The sequence below is a fragment of the Pan troglodytes genome, chromosome 12 (genome assembly GCF_028858775.2).
Source record: "Pan troglodytes isolate AG18354 chromosome 12, NHGRI_mPanTro3-v2.0_pri, whole genome shotgun sequence".
NCBI lineage: Eukaryota > Metazoa > Chordata > Mammalia > Primates > Hominidae > Pan > Pan troglodytes.
In genome coordinates this window covers 67,104,446-67,130,521 of record NC_072410.2, presented here as the reverse complement: position 1 = coordinate 67,130,521, position 26,076 = coordinate 67,104,446, and the positions used below count along the sequence as shown (strand labels likewise).

The following is a 26,076-nucleotide window of genomic DNA, read 5'->3' as shown; positions in this document are numbered from 1 at the left end:
CCTCTGGTCCAGTGGTCTGAAAATGGTTGGGACTGAGGTGCTGGGGATACAATGATGAACTGCAGCCGCTGAAGCCCTGTCAGGTGGAGACCCGGTTACCTCAGACCCTCACTGAGCCTTTTCTTTTTTCTTTTCTTTCTTCCTGTTTTTCTTTTGAGACGCAGTCTCCCAGGCTGCAGTGCAGTGGCTCACTGCAACCTCGGCTTACCGGGTTCAAGCGATTCTCCTGCCTCAGCCTCCCGAGTACCTGGGATTACAGGCGGCGCCACCACGCCAGGCTAATTTTTGTATTTTTGGTAGAGACGAGGTTTCACCATGTTGGCCAAGCTGGTCTCGACCTCCTGACCTCAGGTGATCCGCAAGCCTCGGCCTCCCAAAGTGCTGGAATTACAGGCGTGAGCCACCGCGCCCGGCTACTGCGCGTTTTCTAAACCTTGGCTCCTAGGCATTTAACAGGAGAGAGAGCGCACTCTGTCTATGACTTCCAGCCAATAGCTACACTTCTTTTCTCAGCCCTCGTCCACTGTTCTTTTTTAACCAATCAGAAACGTTTTTCAAATGTTTGCCCTCCCCGCTAAGTGCGCAGGCTCCTGGAAAGTTGTCTTCACTTCCGGGCCGCGGTCTAGTGCGACTACGTGTGTTGCCATAGCGACCGTTTTGCGTTAACTGGTTGGTAGCTTCTATCCTGGGGGCTGAGCGACTGCGGGCCAGCTCTTCCCCTACTCCCTCTCGGCTCCTTGTGGCCCAAAGGCCTAACCGGGGTCCGGCGGTCTGGCCTAGGGATCTTCCCCGTTGCCCCTTTGGGGCGGGATGGCTGCGGAAGAAGAAGACGAGGTGGAGTGGGTAGTGGAGAGCATCGCGGGGTTCCTGCGAGGCCCAGACTGGTCCATCCCCATCTTGGACTTTGTGGAACAGAAATGTGAAGGTAAAAACCAGAGCCCGAACCGACAATCCTTTTCTCCTCTCTCACACCAGCGGCGGGCAGGGGGTTGGTAACCACAAGTCATCTCTCGTCTCCCCGACCCCCTGTCTCCACCCCTGTCGCAAGGTCTCGTTCCCCTCACCACCTTCTCCACCCGCGCCATCAGGTTTAGAGCTGGTTATGTGGGAGGAATTCCTTTCACCCTGCCAATGTGTTCCTTCGCAGACCTGAAAACGGGGACCGAGACTCCCCTTCTCTGGGGCCCAAGCGCACGTCCGAAGAACATTAGACTTGAATCGTAAATTCGGTCTCTCACCCTGTCCTGAACGTTTCTGCCCTCGGCAGGTGGACTGTTTGGCTGGGCTTCTTCAACAGCTTTGCCAGACTTGAGAGGAGAAGCGTCGGTTTACCTGAGTTCCTTATGATCCCTAGCATTTCGCCCGGTGTAGTCAGCTTAGGAAATGAGAAATGATTTCACTCCAAACCAACAGTTACTGCAAAGGAGGGCATGTGATAATTCCAGGAAGCCCAGAGCCGGTGATTTTGGTGGCCTGTGTTCCCCTTGGTGAGCTCTCTACTCTTCGCTATACCAAAAATTGGCGAGGTGGGGCAGGACCATTCTTGGAACAAAGGAGGCGTATAGATATGGCATAATATTCCCCGTGAAGGACAGGCATCTCCGGGTTCTGAGCCAGTTCTTCAGGCTTGGAGTTCTGCATTCAGTTCGTGGAGACTATTTGCAGCCCATTCGCAGAAAAGGAACCAGAAACCACGTCATATAAATGAGTGCCCAAGAGTTATTGTGGTTGTTTAATCGGGCAAGACTTTGAGGGTAGTAGTATTCATCAATTATTTGAACATCTGCTTTGTGTTGTAAGGTTCAGTGGAATAGAGCTAGGGTCAGTTGGTACAAGCTACAGGGAAACAAATTTCAGTGAAGGAAGTGTTTCATGACAGAATGTATCCAAGATGAGTTAGCCAGCCTCAGAAGGTAATGAGCTTCCCGGCTCCAGCAGTGTTTGAATGGATCTGATAGCGACTTAATAGGGTTAGAGGGATTCAGCTATTCAGCTATCAAATGGTCGGTTATCCTGGATGACCTTTTAAGACTTCTTTAAATTCCAAGATATCATGAATCTGGTAAAGATGAAATTCAGTTTGACCACTGAATCTTTTCATTACATTTTCATTGCTATAATCAATATTCAAATCATAGTTATTAAAGTGTTATTTTTACAGGTAATTTTTTAACAATGCTCAAAAACAAAATAACTTGTATTTGTACTCCTTTTTTTTTTTTCTTTTTTTTGGGAGACAGAGTGTCGCTCTGTTGCCCAGGCTGAAGTGCAGTGGCGTGATCTTGGCTCACTGCATTGTTTTATACATATGATCATTCAGTAAACACTTGTTTTGATTTTATTTAACTTCATTATTTATCTGTGGTAACAAAAATGGCCTGGTCACTTTCAGTAACATTTACATCAGCAAAATTCCAGTACAATAAAATAATATGGAACCTATTGTAAAAGGATTTAACCATTAACAATAATATTACATTAAAAGTTATGAAGAAATTATTGCCTCATATTGATTGAAATGTGTTTTTGTCTTAAATATGAGGTAGTATTCATTTTAAATATTTTCTCAAGTAGGCAAAAAAGCTTGTTTACAATTAATAGTATATATGTGTGTGTGTGTGTGTATTTTTTTTTTCTTTTTTTTTTTTGAGATGGAGTCTCACTCTGCCGCCCAGGCTGGAGTGCAGTGGTGCAATCTTGGCTCACTGCAACCTCCGCCTCCTGGGTTCAAGCAATTCTCTTGCCTCAGCCTCCCGAGTAGCTGGGTCTACAGGCGCGCACAACCACGCCTGGCTAATTTTTGTATTTTTAGTAGAGATGGGATTTCACCACATCAGCCAGGCTGGTCTCGAACTCCCGATCGTAGGTGATCCACCCACCTTGGCCTCCGAAAGTGCTGGGATTACAGGCATGAGCCACAGTGCTCGGCCAATAGTATATATTTTTAGATATATTCATTTATATATTTTTAAAAGATAAACCCTAAGAATTCAAAGCTGAAGAGCTAGGTTGACAGTTCTATTTGGAAGGAGTGGATTTTTAAATTTGCATTAATAAAATGATTTGGTTTTTACACTATGTAATATTTTCTTTTAAATTTAGTTTTTGATGATGAAGAAGAAAGCAAATTGACCTATACAGAGATTCATCAGGAATACAAAGAACTAGTGAGTATTTTTTTTCACTGATTTTTAAAAGTAATTAGGCTAATACTACTTATAGCTTTTCTAAATGAAGAAAAATATTTTTACATTAAAAATCCTTAATTTTACAAAAATCCAATCTACCTTAACAATAGTGCCAGTTATATCTGTCTCCACAGGTGCTCTGAGTATCTCATTTGGATGACTTATCTCCTCTACTCTAAGGAATGGTTTTACAACTCTTTATGGGTTCTTGCATGTATTCTTTATATCTTATTCTTATTTTGTTGATGCATCCAGGGACATAATAATTATTCACTTCGTCATGGTTGTCATGTGATTTTTTTATTTTTTATTTTTGAGACAGGGTCTTGCTCTGTCACCCAGGCTGGAGTGCAGTGGCACTATCACAGCCTATTGCAGCCTCAACCTCCCCAGGCTCAAGCAATCCTCCCATCTCAGCCACCTGAGTAGCTGGGACTACAGGTGTGCACCACCATGCCCTGCTAATTTTTTTGTATTTTGTAGAGATGGCGTTTCTCTGTGTTTCCCAGGCTGCTGTGGAACTCCAGAGCTCAAGTGATCCACCTGCCTGGGCCTCCCAAAGTGTTGGGTTTACAGGCGTGAGCCACTGCCCAGCCTGTCTTGTGATTTTAAAAAATGCCTCTGGCAGTGGGGCTCAGTGGCTCACACCTATAATCCCAGCACTTTGGAGGCCAAGGCAGGTGGATTGCTTCAGCCAAGGAGTTCGAGACCAGCCTGGGCAACATGGTGAAACTCCATCTTTATAAAAATTACAAAAATTAGTCAGTCATGATGGCATGTGCCTGTAGTCCCAGTTGCTTGGGAGGCTGAAGTGGGAGGATGATCTCTTGAGCCCAGAAGGTCAAGGCTGCAGTGAGCTATTACTGTGCCACTGTAGTCCAGTCTGGACAACAGAGTAAGACCCTGTCTCAAAAAAGAAAAGAAAAGAAAAGTCCAGGCGTGGTGGCTCATGCCTATAATCCCAGCACTTTGGGAGGCCAGGGCAGGCGGATCACCTGAGGTCAGGAATTCGAGACCAGCCTGACCAACATGGTGAAACGCCATCTCTACCAAAAAAAAAAAAAAAAAAAAAAAAAATTAGTCGGGCATTGTGGCAGGCGCCTCTAGTCCCAGCTACTCAGGAAGCTGAGGCAGGAGAATTGCTTGAGCCTGGGAGGCAGAGGTTGCAGTGAGCCGAGATCGTACCACTGCACTCCAGCCTGGGTGACAGAGTGAGACTCCATCTCAAAAAAGAAAGAAAAGAAAAGAAGAAAAAAAAATGCCTCTGGGTAGCAGAAGAGTTGTACCACACTGAACTTCATAATCCTGACTTCAACTATTTCTATTAGAAGAAATACAATTTCATGTGATTTTTCAGCAAAAATATTAACTTTTAATTTGTGTTTTGGTGAAAGACAATGTCACTGTCATGTAATATTATGTAGATTAATATTTGCAAAAAATTCGATGATACTTTTCTAAACTAAATACATAATATGCAAACTGTCATGTAGAATTTTTCTATGTAATTATAAAAGTTAAACTTTGTTTTTTTAGGTTGAAAAGCTGTTAGAAGGTTACCTCAAAGAAATTGGAATTAATGAAGATCAATTTCAAGAAGCATGCACTTCTCCTCTTGCAAAGACCCATACATCACAGGTTTTTGCTTTGTGTTATTCTGCTAACATACAGTTTTAACAAATGCCCAGGGTTAAACATTCACTTAAATTTGAATGTTTGATTGACAAAGTGTAATATTTTAGACATTGTGAGAGGTAGAAAGGTAATTCATCACATATGAGTTCTTTTTGAGAGCAACCCTGAAAAATGATAATTTGAGGCATTAATGAACTGATGCAACTCAAAGTGACCTTTCTAAACTTAGAACTAGAATAAGATCACAGGGTTTATACAAACTACTGTTTTATTTACATAGATCTCCAATAATTCTGCAGTTGCTCCTTTTATAATTTTAGCAGATCCACAGTCAGTAGTTCCTGCTGCAGCTTCCTTCTCTTGGAACTACTTGTATTATCTTACTGGTTGCGTAGTGCTAGGCTGAAGTAGTAATACATATGTTATAAACTAATGTTTGTTTTTGTTGTTTTTTTGATATGGGGTCTCACTCTATTGCTCAGGCTGGAGTTTAGTGTGATTGCAGCTCATTATAGGCTCAACATCCCTGGGCTCAGGTAATCCTCCCATCTCAACTTTCCTAGTAGCTGGGACTACAGGTGCCGCACCAGCACACATGGCTAATTTTTTTTTTTTTTTTTTTTGTAGAGACAGGGTCTTGCTGTGTTGTCCAGGCTGTTCTTGAATGCTGGGCTCAAGGGATTTGCCCATCTTGGCCCCCCAAAGTGCTAGGATTACAGGCATGAGCCACCACGCCCAGCCTGTAAACTAATGTTTATTGAGGGCTTGTGCTAATTGATATTTTGGGCACTTGACATGTTTTATCTCATTTAATCTTCCTGACACCTCTTAAGAAACTGCTACTATATAACTTCCATTTAGAAATGAGGAAACCAGGCCTGGAGTAGTGGCTCACGCCTGTAATCCCAGTACTTTGGGAGGCCGAGGCGGGCAGATCACCTGAGGTCGGGAGTTCGAGACCAGCCTGACCAACATGGAGAAACCCCGTCTCTACTAAACATAGAAAATTAGCTGGGCATGGTGGCGCATGCCTGTAATCCCAGCTACTTGGGAGGCTGAGGCAGGAGAATCGCTTGAACCCGGGAGGCGGAGGTTGTGGTGAGCCAAGATCGCGCCATTGCACTCCAGCCTGGGCAACAAGAACAAAACTGTCTAAAAAAAAAAACAAAAAAGAAATGAGGAAACCAAAGCACAGATATATTAAGCAAATAGTCCAAAGTCCACAGCTAAATAAGTAGTAGAGCCAGTATCCCCAGCCCAGGCAAGCCAACTGAGTGCCCTTGCTCAGAGGGTGAGGATTGGGATATGTTGCTACTACCCAAGTAGCCTTTTGCTCAAAAACTGAAGGCCAGGAAGTGGCTCATGCCTATAATCCCAGCACTTTGGGAGACCAAGACAGGAGGATTGCTTGAAGCCAGGGGTTCGAAACCAGCCTGGACAACATAGTGAGACCCCATCTTTAAAAAATATATAAAAGTTAGCTTGTTGTAGGTTGTGGTGGTGTTCTCCCCAGAGTACCTACTCAGGATGCTGAAGTAGGAGCATCACTTGAGCCTAGGAGGTTGAAGCTGCAGTAAGACAAGATCATGCCACTGTACTCCAGCCTGGGCAACAGATTAGGACCCAACCCCAAAAAACAAAACATTGGCTTTGGCATCTCATCTTCTACTAAATAAACTGTAATTTCTTAGCAAGATATGGTAAGAATTGTTTAAGATGAGACTCCAGATTGTATTTTTAGCCATGATCCCTTGCTATAGTTCTCCAATATATTATGTTCTACTGCCATTCCAGGTAACTTGCTCTCTTTTTTTTTTCTTTTGAGATAGAGTTTCGCTCTTGTTGCTCAGGCTGGAGTGCAATGGCACAATCTCGGCTCACTGCAACCTCCGTCTCCTAGGTTCAAGTGATTCTCCTGCCTCAGCCTCCCAAGTAGCTGGGATTACAGGCTCCCACCACCATGCCCGGCTAAGTTTTTGTATTTTTAGTAGAGGCAGGGTTTCACTATGTTGGCCAAGCTGGAACACCTGACCTCAGGCGATCCACCCGCCTCGGCCTCCCAAAGTGCTGGGATTACAGGCGTGAGCCACCACGCCCTGCTGCCACTTGCTCTTATAAGCATCTGTACACCTACCTTTGCTCATGCTGTCCCTTAACCTGGAATGTATGGTCCCCTCCCCAGACCACTCCATCATTCCTTTCATAATGTGGAGAAATCCTCATTATCAGGGCCTGGTTGAAATGCTACTTGTTATAGCAGCTTTGCTGCTTATTCTAAAGTCAGACCAGAATTCAATCTACTTAAGTAGGCCAATTTTAAATTGATATTTTTGTTACTCTGCCTTGAATTATAGTTTCCTACAAGTCTATTTGCCCTACTAAATTGTAAGTCCTTTGAGCTGTGTTTAGTATATTTGCATTCCCTGCTAGTAGAACAGAGATGAAAACTTAGTTGCTAGTACATAGTTCTCAATAAATGTTTATTAATTTAAATTGTCTTGTTATGATGGCCTAGAAGAGGTTGCCTTGACTACTTTTTAATCCAGCACTTCCTCTTTTGCACAACCTTTCATTTGATGATCACCTTTAATTCTAGGAATAGAAAACCTTTTTTGTTTGTTTGTTTTTGTTTTTGAGACAGGGCCTTTCTCTGCCACCCTGGCTGGACTGCAGTCGCTCAGTCATAGTTCTATGCAACCTCTAACTCCTGGGTTCAAGTGAATCTCCTGCCTCAGCCTCCTGAGTAGCTAGGACTATAGGTGTGCACCATTATGCCTGGCTAATTTTTCAGTTGTTTTGTAGAGAGGGGGTCATGCTGTGTTGTCCAGGCTGGTCTTGAGGTCCTGGCATCAAGCAATCCTCCTGCCTCACCCTCCCAAAGCTCTGGGGTTACAGGTGTGAGCCACTACATTTTGGCTGGGTGTGATAGCTCATACCTGTAATCCCAATGCTTTGGGAGGCTGAGGCAGGAGGATTACTTTAGGCCAGGGTCTCAATACCAGCCTAGGCCACAATGCAAGACCCCATCTCTACAAAAAATAAAAATACAAGAATTAGCTGGGCATGGTGACACGCTGCTGTAGTCCTAGCTACTTGGGAAGCTGAAGTGGGAGGATTGCTTGAGCCCAAGAATTTGAGGCTGCAGTGAGCTATGACTGTACCACTGTATTCCAGCCTGGGCTGCAGAGTGAGACCCTGTCTCTAAAATAATAATAATAATAAAATAATTTAAATGTTATTGGTATGTCCACATTAATGTGAAAAAATCTGGCAATTTCCAAGAAGACATAACAATCTTTAATATGTATGTACCTAATAACAAAGCAACAAAATGTGTGAGGCAGAAACGGAACTGCAAGGAGAAATGGATGAATACATGATTATAGTTGGAGACTTCAACACCCTCTGTCAGTATTGGACAGATCCAGTAGTTAGAAAATCAGTAAAGACATAGTTGAACTAAACAGCACCTTCAGGCCAGGCACGGTGGCTCATGCCTGTAATCCCAGAACTTTGGGAGGCCGAGGTGGGTGGATCACTTGAGGTCAGGAGTTCGAGACCAGCCTGGCCAACGTGGTGAAACCCGTCTCTACTAAAAATACAAAAATTAGCCGGGTGTGGTAGTGGGCACCTGTAATCCCAGCTACTCAGGAGGCTGAGGCAGGAGAATCGCTTGAACCTGGGAGGTGGAGGTTGCGGTGAGCCGAGATCGCACCACTGCACTCCAGCCTGGGTGACAGAACAAGACTGCATCTCAAAATAAATAAATAAATAAATAAACAAACAACAGCACCTTTAGTCAACTGAATTTATTTGACATACACCACTTCATCCAATAATCAAAAATACACATTCTTCTGAAGATCACACAGAATGTTCGTCAAGACAGGCTACATTATGGGCCATAAAACATACCTTAACAAATTTAAAAGAAGAGAGATCATACAGTGTCTGCTCTCAGACCACAACATAATTAAACTGGAAATAAATAACAAAAGATAATTGGAAAAAAACAAAATACTTGGAGATTAAACAACACACTCTAAAAAACACATGTGGGCCAGGCATGGTGGCTCATGCCTATAATTCCAGCACTTTGGGAGGCCAAGGTGGGCAGATTGCTTGAGCTCAGGAGTTTGAGACAAGCCTGGGCAACATGGTGAAACTCCAACTCTATAAAATACAAAGAAATTAGCAGGGCGATGTGGTACACACCTTCCGCCATGTTGGCCAGGCTGGTCTCAAACTGCTGACCTCAGGTAATCTGCCCACCTCAGCCTCCCAAAGTGCTGGGATTACAGGCATAAGCCACTGCGCCTGGCCACAATTTTTGTTTTATAGAATTATAAGGAATTATATAATTATATATAAAATATGTAATCATAGAATAATCATAAAGTATTATATTTTATAGAATTATAAACAAATGCCCCTCTTTATTCCTGATCATCTTTCTTGTTCTGAGGTCTACTTTATCTGAAACTAAATTAAGCTACTCCAGCTTTCTTTTTTTTTAAACAACTTTATTGAGATATAATTTGCATATCACAATACTGATCCTTTTGAAAATTTTTTTTTTTTTTTGAGACGGAGTCTTGCTCTGTCACCCAGGCTGGAGTGCAGAGGTGCGATCTTGGCTTACTGCAACCTCTGTCTCCTGGTTCAAATGATTCTCTGGTCTCAACCTCCTGAGTAGCTGGGACTACAGGTATGCACCACCGCACCTGGCTAATTTTTTTATTTTTTTAGTAGAGATGGGGTTTCACCATGTTGGCTAGGCTAATCTTGAACTCCTGACCTCAAGTGTTCTGCCTGCCTCAGCCACCCAAAGTATTGGGTTTACAGGTGTGAGCCACCGTGCCCGGCTGAGAACCCTGTTTTAAAGGCTATTAAAATAAATTTTAAAATTGTCCTTTTGGGACATCTAATCATAAATAACAATGTAGCATTCTTGAATTAATCTACTGTTTTGCAGTAGAAATGGTTCGAATGTATGGGTAATAGTTTTAAAACTTGAATCTTCATTTCACTTGAGACTTCTTTCCACAGGCCATTTTGCAACCTGTGTTGGCAGCAGAAGATTTTACTATCTTTAAAGCAATGATGGTCCAGAAAAACATTGAAATGCAGCTGCAAGCCATTCGAATAATTCAAGAGAGAAATGGTAAAATGTTGAAGTTAGAAATCTAAGTACTAAATGCATTTTTTTTTACAGTTTTGACTATTCTAATATGGTCTTAAATGTAGCTGTCTCGTGTACATTTATTTCACGTTTGAAAGACTTCAGCTGACTTGAGATTTTAGAGTATATGGCTGGGTGCAGTGGCTCACGCCTGTAATCACAGCACTTTGGGAGGCTGAGGCGAGCAGACCATGAGGTCAGGAGATCGAGACCATCCCAGCTAACACAGTGAAACCCCGTCTCTACTAAAAATACAAAAAAATTAGCTGGGCGTGGTGGCGGGCACTTGTAGTCCCAGCTACTTGGGAGGCTGAGGCAGGAGAATGGCGTGAACCCGGGAGGTGGAGCTTGCAGTGAGCTGAGATCGCGCCACTGCACTCCAGCCTGGGTGACAGAGTGAGACCCTGTCTCCAAAAAAAAAAAGAGTATAAACTTCCTGATTTGTATTTGACATCTCAAAGAAAGGAGACCAGAATTCAATGATACTTTGGATTTCACAGAGTTCAATTTTCTGCCCAGCCATTATGTTTATGAAGTTGAGTATTTTTGAATGGTTGTAGTTGTGGTTACTGTTGAGAGGTGTCCATCCTTTTTCTGGCTTAAGATTGTTAGGACCTTTGTAGGAAGCAGTGGTTCTTTTTTTTTTTTTTGAGACGGAGTCTCGCTCTGTTGCTCAGGCTGGAGTGCAGTGGCATGATCTCGGCTTACTGCATGCTCTGCCTTGCGGGTTTACACCATTCTCCTGCCTCAGCCTTCTGAGTAGCTGGGACTACAGGTACCTGCCACCACTCCGGGCTAATTTTTTGTATTTTTAGTAGAGATGGGGTTTCACCATGTTAGCCAGGATGGTCTCGATCTCCTGACCTCCTGATCCGCCCGCCTTGGCCTCCCAACGTGGCCGGAAGCAGTGGTTCTTAAGCTTTAGCAAGCATTGGAAATGGTTGGAGGGCTTGCTGAAGCACATATGGCTGCCTCCCAGTTTCCGATTTAATAGGTCTGGGGTACCGATAATTTGCATTTTTAACAATGATATGGTTTGGCTGTGTCCCCACCCAAATCTCATCTTGAATTCCCACGTATTGTGGGTGGCACCCAGTGGGAGGTAATTGAATTTTGGGGGCAGGTGTTCCCCATGCTGTTCTTGTGATAGTGAATAAGTCTCATGAGATCTGATGGTTTTGGGAAATGGGAGTCTTCCTGCACAAGCTCTCTCTTTGCCTGCTGCCATCCATGTAAGACGTGATTGCTCCTGTTTGTCTTCCGCCATGATTGTGAGGCTTCCCCAGCCATGTGGAAATGTAAGTCCGATTAAACCTCTTTCCTGTGTAAATTGCCCAGTCTCGGGTATGTCTTTATCAGCAGCATGAAAATGGACTAACACAAACAAGTTCCCAGGTGATGCTGAAGCTGCTAGTCCTGGGACCACACCAACACCCACTGTTCTAGGGCACTGGGCAGAGACAGATAAGCTTGTACCAGCATCATGTGGAAGACAAAATGGAACTCAAAGCCCTATTAACCCTGGTTGGCTTTATCTTTCCCCTGACCCTGTGCTTAAGTTCACTTTCTCTCTAGCTCTTCCTGCTCTTGTTCCCTTCTTGTGTACCTGAACTACATTTAACATCCTGACTCAAAACAGCCGAGTTTCTAACCATGCTACTTGTTATTGTACCATTTCCTTTCTAACCCAGATTATCATCTCTGTTTCAAATTTCTTGCTGTGGTAACCTCACCTTAATTTCTATGTCTTCGTTAGCTCAATAGATTGCCATGATATTTTTTTACCACGGCCCATAACCTCTTTAATGGCTTGGCAGCAGGACCTTTCCTTCGATTGTTTCTTGAAGATATGAGATCTATAGTTCAGTTGTATCGTTGGCTCTTAAGGGCCTGGAACATGCAACAATAGGGCTTCCGTTGTTGCATGGCAAACATGAGAATTTTGCATGGCCCTTACTGGGGAGTTTCCTCCTCATTTGACTGATGTGAGTAGAGACTCTTAGAGCCAGCCACCATCATAATCATCTACTAGAATCCCAAGATGCTTTCCCCAGCAGCTAATAGCGCTGTTGTCTGTGGGTAGGGGGAAAACACCACCCTAACCCTGAAGAATGCATGACACAGTGCTATTACTTTGATGTGAATAAGTCTGGAAAATAGTCTCTTTCTACTGTGGTTTGCTCTATAAAATCCTTTCCTCTGAATTTTCCTGAAAACTATGCTTTATTCTGATTTATGGGTTAGAGAATTTTAGTAAGTATGTTAGTAAACAAATTTTTTTAGGGGATCAGGAAAAGAAATAGTGAACTTGACAATGGCATTCTTTAGTTTTCAGTTTGGAATTTAATTGGAAACTCATTTAGATTTTAATAAAAAGGGAATAAATATATATCTTGTATCATGTGGATGCCTTAGGCTGTCAGTAACAGAACACTCCAGTGAAGAAAAGATCTCCCAGAACAAGAAGTCCAGAGGAAGGGAGAGAAGGAAGACAGGTTCGGGGTTGGTTAATTTAGTGGCTCACTGATCTAATCAAGGACCCCGACACTTTGCATCTTTATACTCTGCCATTCTCAGGATCTTCTCTCATGATTGTACTCTGGCTGTATTGAATGCAAACTCAACAGTGTCTTATGAAGAAATGGAATATTTCCTCCTGTACATCTCTTTTTGTTAGCAAGACAACAATTTCATGGAAACCCTCCAGTTTTTCCCTCAAGTCCTATTGATTAGGATTGGGGTCACTTGCCTTTCTTAAACCATCTGGCAAGGGGAATGAGACCATTATGATTGGCTTGAACCAATTAGGAGTCACTCTCCTGGGATTGGGGAGGGCCCTGCCTCTAAGTAGTTAGCTGCCTGATAATTCTGCAAAAGCTGGCTTCTATTAGCAAGGGAGGAGGAGGGGAATGATGTAGAATAATGACTATTGTCAGGCCACAGCATGGGGCATTTTACTTACATTTAAACATAAGGTAATACTTAGTTTCTGCTACAGAATTTCTAATACATGTACTTAAGAGTTTTGCTGGCTGGGAACAGTGGCTCATGCCTGTGGTCCCAGTGCTTTCAGAGGCTGAGGCAGGAGGATCGCTTAAGCCCAGCCTCAGACTTCTGTTTGAGGCTGCAGTGAGCTATGATAGCACCACTGCATGCCAGCCTGGGCAACAGAGCAAGACCCTGTCTCAAAATTAAAAAAAAAAAAAAGAAAAAGAAAAGAAAGAATGTTGCCTGACTAAGATCCAGGGGTGAATACCTTAGATTAATGTTGATTATACTCAAAACTGCAGACTATTTGAAAATAGTTCTTAATGATGAGAAAAAGTCAAAGGCTCTCTGGATTCTTTTTTATCTTTTTGGTGCCTTATTAAAGAATTTAGAGAAATTGCAAATGAGAGTATTATTTTGATGGTTTTTAAGTACTTCATACTGTTGTGTTATTCTTAGTACTTTCAGTTTTCCTCAGGAAGATTATTAGGAGAATAATAATTTTATATCTTCTGACTGAGCAAAAATGCACTTAAGATTAATGGATTAGTTAGATGTCAGTTTTCTGATTGTGATATTGTACTACTATAGTTTTGTAAGATGTTACCACTTGGGGAAGCTGGGTAAAGAGTATATAGCAGATTTCTGCATTATTTCTTACAATTGCACTTACCTCAAAATAAAATATTTAATTTAAAAAAATGTATATAAACATCAGGAGGATTAGAGTAATAAAGCTACTTAAGAGTAGACCCAAAATCCTACAGTCATATGTGGATAAAGAAATGGAAGGTAAAAATTAAGAAGCATTCTGCTAATGTTGTGGAATGTAATAATTATAGATGCAAACAGAACAATTATTACCAGTCCACCTGCTTCACAGGAAGATAAAAGTAATAAAGTAAATTAAACCAATATTTTAAGTTACTTTTTATTTTCTTGGGCTGAAGTTGCTACTTCCCTGGTTTATAATTATTAGACCAACATCTGAATAGAAGCTTCAAGGGCAGAGATCGTTTTATTCATCTTTGTATCCCCCCAAAGTGCTTAACACCATGGTTTTATTACACATAGTAAGCAGCACCCTTTTCAATAACATCTGTTATAATATAAATGAAGACTTTTAATGCTATTTCAATTAGCAAAATTATATTTTGTTTTGTGACTCTTCTCATTTAAGGGACACCTTTGAGAGCAGTTTCATTATTAAGCCTAACTCAATGATTTCCGTAGTATATTCTTAGACACTATATGATTATGGAAGAGAAAAACATATTAACAAATTTTTGTTGCCATACATTGTTATTTTTAATTGCCAATAAAATAATTACTAAGAGATATTTGTAGTTAAAAGTGTGGGGTTTTTGGTGGGGCTTATTCTGTAAAATAGGAAAAGGCTTAAAAGATGATAGTTAAAAATGGCCGGGAGTGGTGGCTCACGTCTGTAATCCCGGCACTTTGGTAGGCCGAGGGGGGCAGATGACTTGAGGTCAGGAGTTTGAGACCAGCCTGCCGACATGGTGAAACCCCATCTCTACTAAAAATTAGCTGGGTGTGGTGATGGGCAGCTGTAATCCCAGCTACTCTGGAGGCTGAGGCAGGAGAATCGCTTGAAGCTGGGAGGCAGAGGTTGCAGTGAGCCCAGATCGTGCCACTGCACTCCAGCCTGGGCGACAGAAAGAGACTCTGTCTCAAAAAAAAAAATATATATATATATATATATAAAATAAAAGATGATAGTTAAAAAGATAATAGCTTAGGATGTTACAGTGATAGATCTGAAGATAACTTGTACTTAAGGAACTAGAACAGTGAGAAATATATGTTTTTAATTGAGTTGATACTATTTCATGTGGTCTTTGGTTTTGAACAGGTGTATTACCTGACTGCTTAACCGATGGCTCTGATGTGGTCAGTGACCTTGAACACGAAGAGATGAAAATCCTGAGGGAAGTTCTTAGGTACCATTCTTTAATTGTTTTTTAAATGAATCATTATTAATATTATATGATCTGTACATATGCTTTTTGCCCAACAAATATGAACTAATAAAATTGCTAAATTCTCTACTGAAAACCATCAAAATGATTTATCAATTTATGACTGTGAATATATTTCTTAGTGACAGAAAAAGTTATTTTCAGGTGACTTATACCAGATCAGTCCAAATGAAAGGGTCTTTTTACACCCGCATCATAGGAATAGGAAAGTAGCCACCAATGGGAAAAAGTTGCAGTAGACCTAGCCTGATCTCTGGAGAGAGGTATAATGACTTGAGCTAAACAGCTTACTCCTTGGCTTCTGGATCTCACTATGGAGGTGGCATATTCTAGGTGTCACATGGTAGGAGGCTGGGCATCCAGATTCCACAGATTGAATAGCTGACTTGGTGATAGTAACCTTCAAGGGAGGGATGACAGAGGCGTCTATCCCAGATGAGTATCTTGCCGGTCTCCTTGTTTCCCCAGTTAAATGATTCTCAGCCAAATGCCTGGCAAGGAGTGTGCAGACCACTAATGGGGTCCACACAGAACTAAGAAATGTTAATGGACATTTCTTTTTCTTTTGGGCCTGTTGTGCCCTGACCTTTACGGGAATTTTGGAAGGAAGGGGCAGTAGTAGCTCCTAATTTTTAAATCTCCTGTGAGAATATATTAGGTTTAGGGCAAAAGGATGCCTATAATCACAGTGTCACTTGCAGACTGTGGCCTTGGCCTTTGGGGTCACTTCTTCTCCAACTATACTACCACACATGACCATCTTCTAGCATCCTACAGTTCCCCCCACTTAGGTACTTTGTCCCACCTCCAAAGCAGAAGAGAGGATCAGAGGATGGGCCTGATGGGAAACTATGGCAGGAGATCCAGGATGCAGTGCTTAATTTCGGGGGTTTGAGTGATTATGGAGAGGGTAGCAGATATGCAGTTGAACTCAACCCTTTCTTGCCACATCCCTCCTTGGATGGCAGGGGCAAATGGGAGCCTGAGACAACACAGAATGCTTTGAGTTTACAGGTTTGAGAGGTAAGGGTGTTTGGTTCAGAGGACTGGTAAAGTTTTGATTTGGACTGGTTGTGTTGGTTGATTGGTGGCCTGAAAACTGGTCAGCACTGTATTTTTAGATTTTAGTTTCCAAGAGCTTTTGAGGGAATATACTACTGTGTAAGTAATAGAACTTAGTTATGAACATGTATAACAGTTGACCTTGGTTACTTTCCAAAAGCACTGTCTCAGTGAACAGTTTACAAAAGTTGATGGGCTTTGGCACAGTGATATCACAAGTGCTTGATGATAGCTCAGATGCCATTGGAACAATGACATTTTATCAAGAGGGGTGTAATGACTCTTATCAAGAGGGGTGTAATTGATCACTCTAAAGAGGGTGATTGAAGTCCTTATTAATGGGATTTGCCATTCAAATTTGGGTTCAGGATTTCAAATCTGTTGATCTTTATTCAGCTAGGGTTCATTCAGAGTTCTAGAAGAAATGGGTAGACCTGTATTTTGTGTTACTAACTGTATTATGCTGTATGCCTATGTATGTCTTTCCCAGTTGACTGTAAGCCACTTTAGAGCAAGGCTTGATTATCTTCCATCTTTGTGTCTAATGTGCCTTTTATTGTAAGCTTAGGTTAGCATGTTGCTTAGTTGAATATTTTTTCTTTGACCAAAAAAGGAAATTTATCTTTTTATCTTATTTTTGTATATTTCAGAAAATCAAAAGAGGAATATGACCAGGAAGAAGAAAGGAAGAGGAAAAAACAGGTGCCTACAGAACATATAACAGAAGTATTTTATTGCTGTTATCTCTTATTAAGTTTACACCTAGATCTTACTATTAAAATTTATACTTATGTGGAACTACATAATTTTAAGTACAATGTAAATATTGACCAATAATATTAATATATCAATAATTCTATGTATGTCGTGCATTACTGCTGGCCACCATATTATATAGTACTATATATACTTAACTGTATATAGTACAAAGACCACATAGTACTAATTAATCTTACAGGACATGCATATAAGCAAGAGTAGTCATTTTTTTTGGCAAGTTTAAGCATTTGTTTTTAACTTTTTATACTTTTTTCTCCTTCTTTATTTTTGTCCTGGTAACTCACAGAACAACATTTTTTTTTTTTTTGAGATTGAGTCTCATTCTGTCACCCAGGCTGGAGTGCAGTGGTGTGATCTTGGCTCACTGCAACCTCTGCCTCCGGGGTTTAAGCGATTCTCCTGCCTCAGCCTCCAGAGTAGCTGGGATTACAAGCGTGCGTCATCACGCCTGGCTAATTTTTGTATTTTTAGTAGAGACGGGGTTTCACCACGTTGATCAGGCTGGTCTTAAACTCCTGACCTCGTGATCTGCCCGCCTCGGCCTCCCAAAGTGCTGGGATTACAGGTGTGAGCCACCATGCCCGGCCAGAACAACCTTTTATACTCTTTTATTTATTTATTTTTTTGGAGACAGTCTCACTCTGTCACCTGGGCTGGAGTGCAGTGGCGCAATCTTGGCTCACTGCAACCTCTGCTTCCCAGGTTCAAGTGATTCTCCTGCCTCAGCCTCCCAAGTAGGTGGGATTACAGGCGTGTACCACCACGCCCAGCTAATTTTTTGTATTTTCAGTAGAGACAGGGTTTCACCATGTTGGCCAAGCTGCTCTTGAACTCCTGACCTCATGTGATCCACCTGCCTGCCACTGTGCCTGGCCAACTTTTTATACTTCTTAATATATAAAGTATATACTTTTTTTTTGAGACTGAGTCTTGTTGTATTGCCCAGGCTAGAGTGCAGTGGCGTGATCTTGGCTCACTGCAACCTGTGCCTCCCAGGCTCAAGCGATTCTCGTGCCTCAGCCTCCCCAGTAGCTGGGATTATAGGTGCCTGCCACCACTCTTGGCTAATTTTTGTACTTTTAGTAGAGACAGGGTTTCACCATGTTGGCCAGACCGGTCTCGAACTCCTGACCTCAGGTGATCTTCTGGCCTTGGCCTCCCAAAATGTTGGGATTACAGACATGAGCCACTGTGCCTGGCCAAAAGTATATACTTTCTTATAAGAGTGTATACTTTATACTTTCTTTTAAAGAGGCCAGACGTGGTGGCTCACTCCTGTAATCCCAGCACTTTGAGAGGCCGAGGTGGGTGGATCACTTGAGGCCAGGAATTCGAGACCAGCAACATGGCAAAACCCCATCTCTACTAAAAATGCAACAATTAGCTGAGCGTGGTAGTGCACACCTGTAATCCCAGCTACTCAGGTGGCTCAGGCATGAGAATCATTTAAATCCAGGAGCCGGAGGTTGCAGCGAGTCAAGATCACACTACTGCACTCCAGTCTGGGTGACAGAGTGAGACTGTCTCAAAAGAAAAAAAAAAGAAAACTATAATATCTTTGGATCCTTTAGGTAGTGAATTAGTTAAAATGAATCTAAATTGTGTGTTTTTTTAAAAACTGTATTATGGAATCCTGAAGTTATCAGAGGCTAAAACAGAAGAGCCCACAGTGCATTCCAGTGAAGCTGCAATAATGAATAATTCCCAAGGGGATGGTGAACATTTTGCACACCCACCCTCAGGTAAGGTTGAGGTGTACTGATCTTTCTGTAATAATATGAATACATAAACACCATATAGAATGTGCCACTTTCTCATACTTATTTAACTTCAAAAGCCCTGGGAGGGAGTATTGAATGTCTTTGGTATTTAACGTTCTTTGTGAATTTGGTTAAAGAAGTTGCAGACGAGATACTGACCTGAAAGAGAGCGTATAGTCCTCAAGTTTCCGTGTAAAGCCTGGAACCCAGAGTAGAGAGCAAAACTCCTTGAGGGAGCAACTAGCCTTTGTGCATGGCTGCAGCTTACAAGAGAGGTTCACATAACATTTGGTATTCTCTTCCATGCTTACAGTTGTATGGTATTTGTTAGTGAGAAGCTGAACTTGGAAAGATAATATTAAATTTCTTTTCCAATGAATTAAGTACAGCTAGAAAATAAGAGGTAGCCATTTTGTCCAGATATTTGGTCAGAAATCATATCTTTGAAATCAAAATTTATAGGAATCCTTGTAGGAAATACTAGTGGATGACCTTTTCAACATGTGGCAAATCTATTCTCAATATGAACTGATTTTCTATATAAGAAAACAAGTAATTCTGAAACAGAAATTATGGTCATGAATTCAGTTCATTTTATTATGGATTCCTATGGTTTTAAATAAATGTCGTTTTCTAAATTAAAAAAATATACTCTGTGAGGTAGATATTATAATCCTTGTTTTTCTTTTATCTTTTTTTTTTTTTTTTGAGTCACAGTTTTGCTGTTGTTGCCCAGGCTAGAGTGCAATGGTGTGATCTCGGCTCACCATAACCTCCACTTCCTGGGTTCAAGTGATTCTCCTGCCTTAGCCTCCTGAGTAGCTGGGATTACAGGCAGGCACCACCACGCCCAGCTAATTTTATATATTTAGTAGAGATGGGGTTTCTACATGTTGGTCAGGCTGGTCTCGAACTCCTAACCTTAGGTGATCTGCTTGCCTTGGCCTCCCAAAGTGCTGGGATTACAGGCATGAGCCACTGTGCCTGGCTACTCTTATCTTTTTTTAAAAAATTATTTTTGTTGAGTCGGGTGTTGCTGTGTTGCCCAGGCTGGGTCTCAAACTCCTGGCCTCAAGTGATCCTCCTGCCTCAGCCTCCCAAAGCACTAGGATTATAGGCATGAGCCACTGTACCCATCCCTTCTTTTTTTTTTTTTTTTTTTAAAGAAATTCAAGGAAGCTGAGCGACTTGTCCAAGATCACCGAACTCTTCAATGGTGAAATTATGACTTACCTTGGTCTTCTGACACTAAATATATTCTTCTAAACCTTAGTTTAGAAGAACTTCTATAATTGAGATTAGTGTGATGTTTACCCATTAATTTTTTAATGTAAGTTGGAGAACAACTTTCTTTAATATGCCTAATTTAAGCTGTTTTAGGTTCACAGTAAAATTGAGCAGAAGGTACAGAGATTTCCCCCATATAGTCCCTGCCCTAGTACATGCCTAGCCTCTCCCATTATCGACCCCCTCAAAAGTAGTACATTTGTTACGTTGGTGAACCTTCCTTGACACAACATTACCAACCAAAGAGCATAGTTTACATTAGGGTTCACTCTTGCTATTGTATATTCTGTGGATTTTGACAAATGTATGATGACATGCATTCACCATTATAGTATCATGTAGTATACAGTTTCATTGCCCTAAAAATTCTTTGTGCTCTGCCTATTCATCCTTCCCACCTCCTAGCCCATGGCAACCACTGATCTTTTACTGTTTCCACAGTTTTGCCTTTTCTAGAATGTCATATAGTTGAAATCATACAGTAGTACGTAGCCTTTTCAGATTGGCTTCTTTCACTTAGTAATAATCCATTTAAGATTTCTCCATGTCTTGTCATGGCTTTGTAGCTCACTTCTTTTTAGTGCTGAATAATATTCCATTGTCTGGATGTGCCACGGTTTGTTTATTCATTTATCTGCTGAAGAAAATCTTGGTTGCTTCCAAGTTTTGACAATTATGAATAAAGCTGCTATAAACATCAATGTGCAGGTTTTTGTTTGGACATAGCTTTCAGCTCCTTTGGGTAAATACCAATGAGCATGATTGTTATATCTTACAGTAAGAGTATGTTTAGTTTTGTAAGAAAGTGCCAAACTGTCTTCTAAAGCGGCTATACCATTTTGCATTTCCATAGCAGTGAATGAGCGTTCTTGTTGCATCCTTGCCAGCATTTGGTGTTGTCAGTGTTCTGGATTTGGACTATTCTAGTAGGTGTGTAGTGGTATCTCGTTGTTTTATTTGCATTTCCCTGATGACATGATGTGGAGCATCTTTTCATATGCTTGTCATCTATGTATCTTCTTTGGTGATGAGTCTGTTAAGGTCTTTGACCCATTATATTTGGTGGGTTGTTTGTTTTCTTTTTGTTAATTGGGTTCATTTTCTTATTGTTGAATTTTAAGTGTTCTTTGTATATTTTGAATAACAGTCCTTTATCAGATGTGTCTTCTGAAAATATTTTCTTCCAGTCTGTGGCTTGTCTTCTCATCCTCTTGATACTGTCTTTTACATAGCAGAAATTTTAATGAAGTTCAGCTTATTAATTATGTCTTTCATAGGGTGTGCCTTTGGTGTTGTATCAAAAAAGTCATAACCATACCCAAGGTCACCTAAATTTCCTCCTATGTTATCTTCTAGGATTTTTATAGTTTTACATTTTACATTTAGGTCTGTGATCTATTTTGAATTATTTTTTGTGAAGGGTGTAAAGTTTGTGTCTAGATTCATATTTTTTCTTTCAGATGTCCATTTTCCTTTCCTCATCGTATTGCCTTTGTTCCTTTGTCAAAGATAAATTGATTATATTTATGTGAGTTTATTTCTGGGCTATTATGTTCTGTTGATCTATTTCTCCATTCTTTTGCAAATACCACACTCTCTTGATTACTGTAGTTTGAAGTCTCCAAGTTGGGTAGTGTCAGTCCTCCAATTTTGTTCTTCAATATTGTGTTGGCTATTCTGGGTGTTTTGCCTCTCCATATAAATGTTAGAATCTGTTTGTCAGTATCCACAAAATAACTTGCTGAAATTTTGCTTGATATTGTATTGAATCTGTAGATCATGTTGGGAAGAACTGACATCTTGACATTGAGTTTTCCTGTCCATAAACATGGAATAGGCCGGGCATGGTGGCTCATGCCTGTAATCCTAGCATTTTGGGAGGCCAAGGCAGGAAAACTGTTCGAGCTCAGGAGTTCAAAACCAGCCTGGGCAATTTGGCGAAACCCTGTCTTTACAAAAAAAATACAAAAATTAGCCAGGCATGGTGGTGCTCGCCTGTAGTCCCAGCTTCTAGGGAGGCTGAGGCAGGAGAATTGCTTGAGCCCACGAGGTGGATGTTGTAGTGAGTTGAGATTGCATCACTGCACTCCAGCCTAGGTGACAGAGTGAGACCCTGTCTCAAAAAAAAAAAATAAAAAAATTTAAAAAAGGCCAGGAGTAGTGGCTCACACCTGTCATCCCAGCAATTTGGGAGGCCGAGGTGGTGGATCACTTGAGGTCAGGAGTTTGCGACCAGCGTGGCCAACATGGTGAAACTCCATCTCTACAAAAAATACAAAAAATTAGCTGGGCATCGTGGCAAGTTCCTGTAATGCTAGCTACTCGGGAGGCTGAGGCAGGAGAATCGCTTGAACCCGGGAGGAAGAGGGTGCAGTGAGCCAAGATCGTGCCATTGCACTCCAGCCTGGGCAACAAGAGCGAAACTTCATCTCAAAATAAAATAAAATAAAAACCATGGAATATTTCTCCATTTATTTAGTTCTTTGATTTCATTAGAATTTTGTAGTTTTCCTCATATAGATCTTGTGCATATTTTGTTATATTTTATATCTAAGTATTTCATTTTTAGGGGTGCTGTGCTAATGTAAATGGTATTTTTAATTTTAAATTCCATTTATTCATTACTGGTATAAAGGAAAGTGATAAACTGTTATTAATTTGTATCCTGTAACCTTGCTATATAATTATTCATTTCAGTTTTTCTGTCAGTTGTTTTGCATTTTCTACATAGATGATCATGTGTTCTGCAAATAAAGACATTTTTATTTATTCCTTCCCAATCAGTGTACCTTTTATTTCCTTTTCTTGTCCTAGTGGATTAGGTAGGACTTCTAGTATGATGTTGAATCAGAAAGGTGAGAGGGGACATTTTTGCCTTGTTTCTGATCTTAGTGAGAAACCTTCTAATTTCTCACCATTAAGTATTGTGTTAAGTTTTAGAGTTTTTCGTAGATACTCTTTATGAAGTTGAGGAAGTTCCTCTCTATTCCTAGTTTACTGAGAGCACCCATTAATTTTAAGGAGTTAGATTCTTATTTGACAGAACAACAGGAGTATATTGAACCAGAAGCAGATCTGTGAAGTTACCTTGCTTCTTTCTTTGTACCAAGTCAAACCATTTCTTTTTTATATATATGCTACAGATTGTAAGGAGAAATAGCCTCATTTTAATGATATATATGAAAGCTCCTGCTTTAGGTTTGTCTGTGCTCTAGTTTGCTGACCCAAATTAACTTTGTTTTATATACACCTAAGTACATATACTATTTAAATCTTGTGTCTAACATAAATTGAATAAATTTGCTTTGTCTGCTTTCTTATCTAAGTGAAGCTATAGAAAACTTGATCTCAAACCACATATAATTCAGTTGTACACATTAATGGTACACCATAAATGGTAGATTTCAAAAGTAATGATTTCAATTTTTAAAATAATTTTTTTCAAATGCGCATATCTGATATTTCAGAGAATCACTTCGTACAAAGTGATGGAAGCCCAGTATGAAGACCTGAGTTTGGAAGAATCATGAAGTTGTTTGAGCTTCTGTTTTGTCCTTTTGCCTGTCTTTCCCTCATTCCTGCCAGCAATGGATAGTGTCTTTTCTCAGATTGATGCAGATTTGCCAGAGATGAGATGATCTTTCTTTAGGTTTTCTGGCTTTCTGATCTTCCCTTCCTAGAAATTAGAGAAGCTAAGTATTTGGCTTCAAGTACTTTCCTTTCTAGGCCTGAGAATATAAGTATGTTCATAATTAACAAACCCAAGGCAAGAACTGTCCAGAGAAAGAACATGAGTGGAATATAAATGCTTATATGTATGGGTTCCCCCCTCCTCAGGAATTATTTGAACTGTCCCTTCTCCAGTTCTGTGAGTCCACTGAGGGCTAAGCCTACCTCTGCTAACGTCACTCTCAGTAATAACAGCGGTGTTTTACCTCTATCTTTATTTCTGTTAGTTATGTAGCTCCCTGTCTAGGTTGGTTTGGAGTGCTGGTTACAGCTTATCTTTTCCATGGAGATTTCCCTTATTGTCCAAGGGTCTGGAGAGCTTTTCTTCCTTCAACCTCTCTGGCACTGTAGTCAGTCTGGTCACTGCTAGAGGAGTGGTCTGTTGTCAAGTTTCTTGCACAGACAAAATTCTGTTTTCTGTTTTAGTATGTATGCTGGCAAGGTATTTTTTTTTTTTTTTAACTGGCAGGATCAACCAGGTGTGGCAAAAATTTTAATCATTTAGAGACACGTGTGCCATGTTTTCCCATCATGCTTTTAGATCTTAGCATCATTTTAATGTCTTTGCTTGTCTCAGTGTGCTTTCTTTCATAGCCCATGTATTTACACTGAAAATGTTTTATCTTTTTAAAAACAATCACCTTATAATAAAAAATGGCTCAGAGGAGCAATTAGAATGTTAACTCTCTCTCTTGGTTGGCACAGTCACCAAATGGCTGGAAAGTATTTAGTGCTCATGTTTATATGTGCTTCCAAGTTCTGCTTGCTTTAGAAATCTTTACATTTTCATAATGCACTGGCAGGTTTATAGTTATCTTCAATACATAATTATAAACAAAAATTATTGACATTACTGGCATGCACTATTGCAATACAAAAAATTATAGTTTTACATTAATTGTTCTGAAAATATAGGGTGACTTTTTACATGCAAGCAAAAGTTTGGAAACCAATTACATTGTAGTAAGGGATTAGTATACTGTTTATTTGGATTATGTGGCAATCTTATATTATAGTGTAGTTCTAATCTTTAGACAAGGATTTTACCTTTTTGTAGCTATAGTACTGTACAAACAGCAGAAGCATGGTACTTGTTGAGAAGTAGGTGAGAAACTGTAGTTCCAAGCTCCTTAAGGATAGAGACATGATGTTTACTGTTCTTACCCAGTGGCTGGCACAGTATAGGCACTGAATATATGTTGACTGAATGACTATGAGGAAAAACAAGTATTATTAACATTAGCTCATTTCGGTAAACCTAGCCTAATACTTAAAATATTTCTCATAATATTCTAATTGGTCTTATTCTCTACTTATTGCCAGAAGTTAAAATGCATTTTGCTAATCAGTCAATAGAACCTTTGGGAAGAAAAGTGGAAAGGTCTGAAACTTCCTCCCTCCCACAAAAAGGCCTGAAGATTCCTGGCTTAGAGCATGCTAGCATTGAAGGACCAATAGCAGTAAGTAAACGGCATCACTTAAGAACTATAAGCAAAATGACAAGGTACTGGGAAATCAAACTTCGAATTGAATCACTCAGTGGGCATCTGTGCTACTTACTAAATGGACTTGAATTTAGATAGCTCCTTTTCTTACTTGACCCAGAACTTATCAGTACTTGGAACAGAAGAACTTCGGCAACGAGAACACTATCTCAAGCAGAAGAGAGATAAGTTGATGTCCATGAGAAAGGATATGAGGACTAAACAGATACAAAATATGGAGCAGAAAGGAAAACCCACTGGGGAGGAAGAGGTATGGCTAGCCTTAATATGTCAAGATTTACAAATCTGGTGGTGGAGCTATCAAAATCAGAATATGTGCAAGAAAGCCTCTAATAAATTTTGCTTGCAGACCCATTCATATTAATCACCTCCTAGTGCAGTAGCTGCTAAGTCTTTTCTAGGAAGTGAAATTGTTGTGATAAGGATTTTTTGAGGCAGAAAATAGCGGTGTCATTATACATTTTTTTCTTATGCTGTTTCTTTACTTGCCCTTCTCTGAGTATGTCAGGGTTGGTGGTCTGTTTCACCTGAGCATTCTGAAATGTTTTATCATAGAGCAGCATCAGTACCACCTTTATCATAGAGCACATCAGCCACCACTTCCCAGAGGGGTTCTCCAAGAAGAGACTTTACGAAGAAGAGATTTAGGAGACCTAGTCTATGTCTGTCTCTCCCTCCGTCCCACAAGAAAGTGCCCCCGATTTTTGTTCATTTGAGGCAGTATGTTGGGAATTTTAGACAAATGACCCTATTTCATACTGTAGCCAATTTTTTCTTTTTTTTTCAGGAAATGACAGAGAAACCAGAAATGACAGCAGAGGAGAAGCAAACATTACTAAAGAGGAGATTGCTTGCAGAGAAACTCAAAGAAGAAGTTATTAATAAGTAATAATTAAGAACAATTTAACAAAATGGAAGTTCAAATTGTCTTAAAAATAAATTATTTAGTCCTTACACTGA

The 26,076-nt window shown here is 40.6% G+C and overlaps 2 protein-coding genes across 8 annotated transcripts in view; one reads left to right on the top strand and one right to left on the bottom strand.

The window, feature by feature from the left end:
- PPP4R3B (protein phosphatase 4 regulatory subunit 3B) overlaps positions 1–26,076 on the bottom strand; it is a 106,526-nt gene that overhangs the window by 6,599 nt on the left and 73,851 nt on the right. For 2 of the 7 annotated variants that reach the window (XM_016948556.4, XM_054677882.2), the window contains one exon: positions 24,338–24,822. The exons of 2 other annotated variants lie outside the window; for them this stretch is intronic. In XM_016948556.4, the coding sequence (XP_016804045.1) occupies positions 24,772–24,822 (51 nt within the window). In that variant the 3' untranslated portion in view covers positions 24,338–24,771. Of the gene's footprint in view, positions 1–8,617; positions 8,739–23,324; positions 23,559–24,337; positions 24,823–26,076 lie in introns of those variants that run through there. 3 more of the 7 variants (XR_010149129.1, XR_010149130.1, XM_063789071.1) reach the window with 3 other exon arrangements.
- On the top strand, positions 545–26,076 carry CFAP36 (cilia and flagella associated protein 36). Its single transcript, XM_515488.8, has 10 exons — positions 545–925; positions 3,103–3,167; positions 4,725–4,826; positions 9,873–9,987; positions 14,867–14,954; positions 16,706–16,757; positions 18,475–18,577; positions 24,935–25,071; positions 25,217–25,366; positions 25,904–26,076. Exons 1-10 carry the CDS (start codon positions 811–813, stop codon positions 26,003–26,005), a joined length of 1,029 nt encoding a protein of 342 aa, XP_515488.4. The 5' UTR covers positions 545–810; the 3' UTR covers positions 26,006–26,076.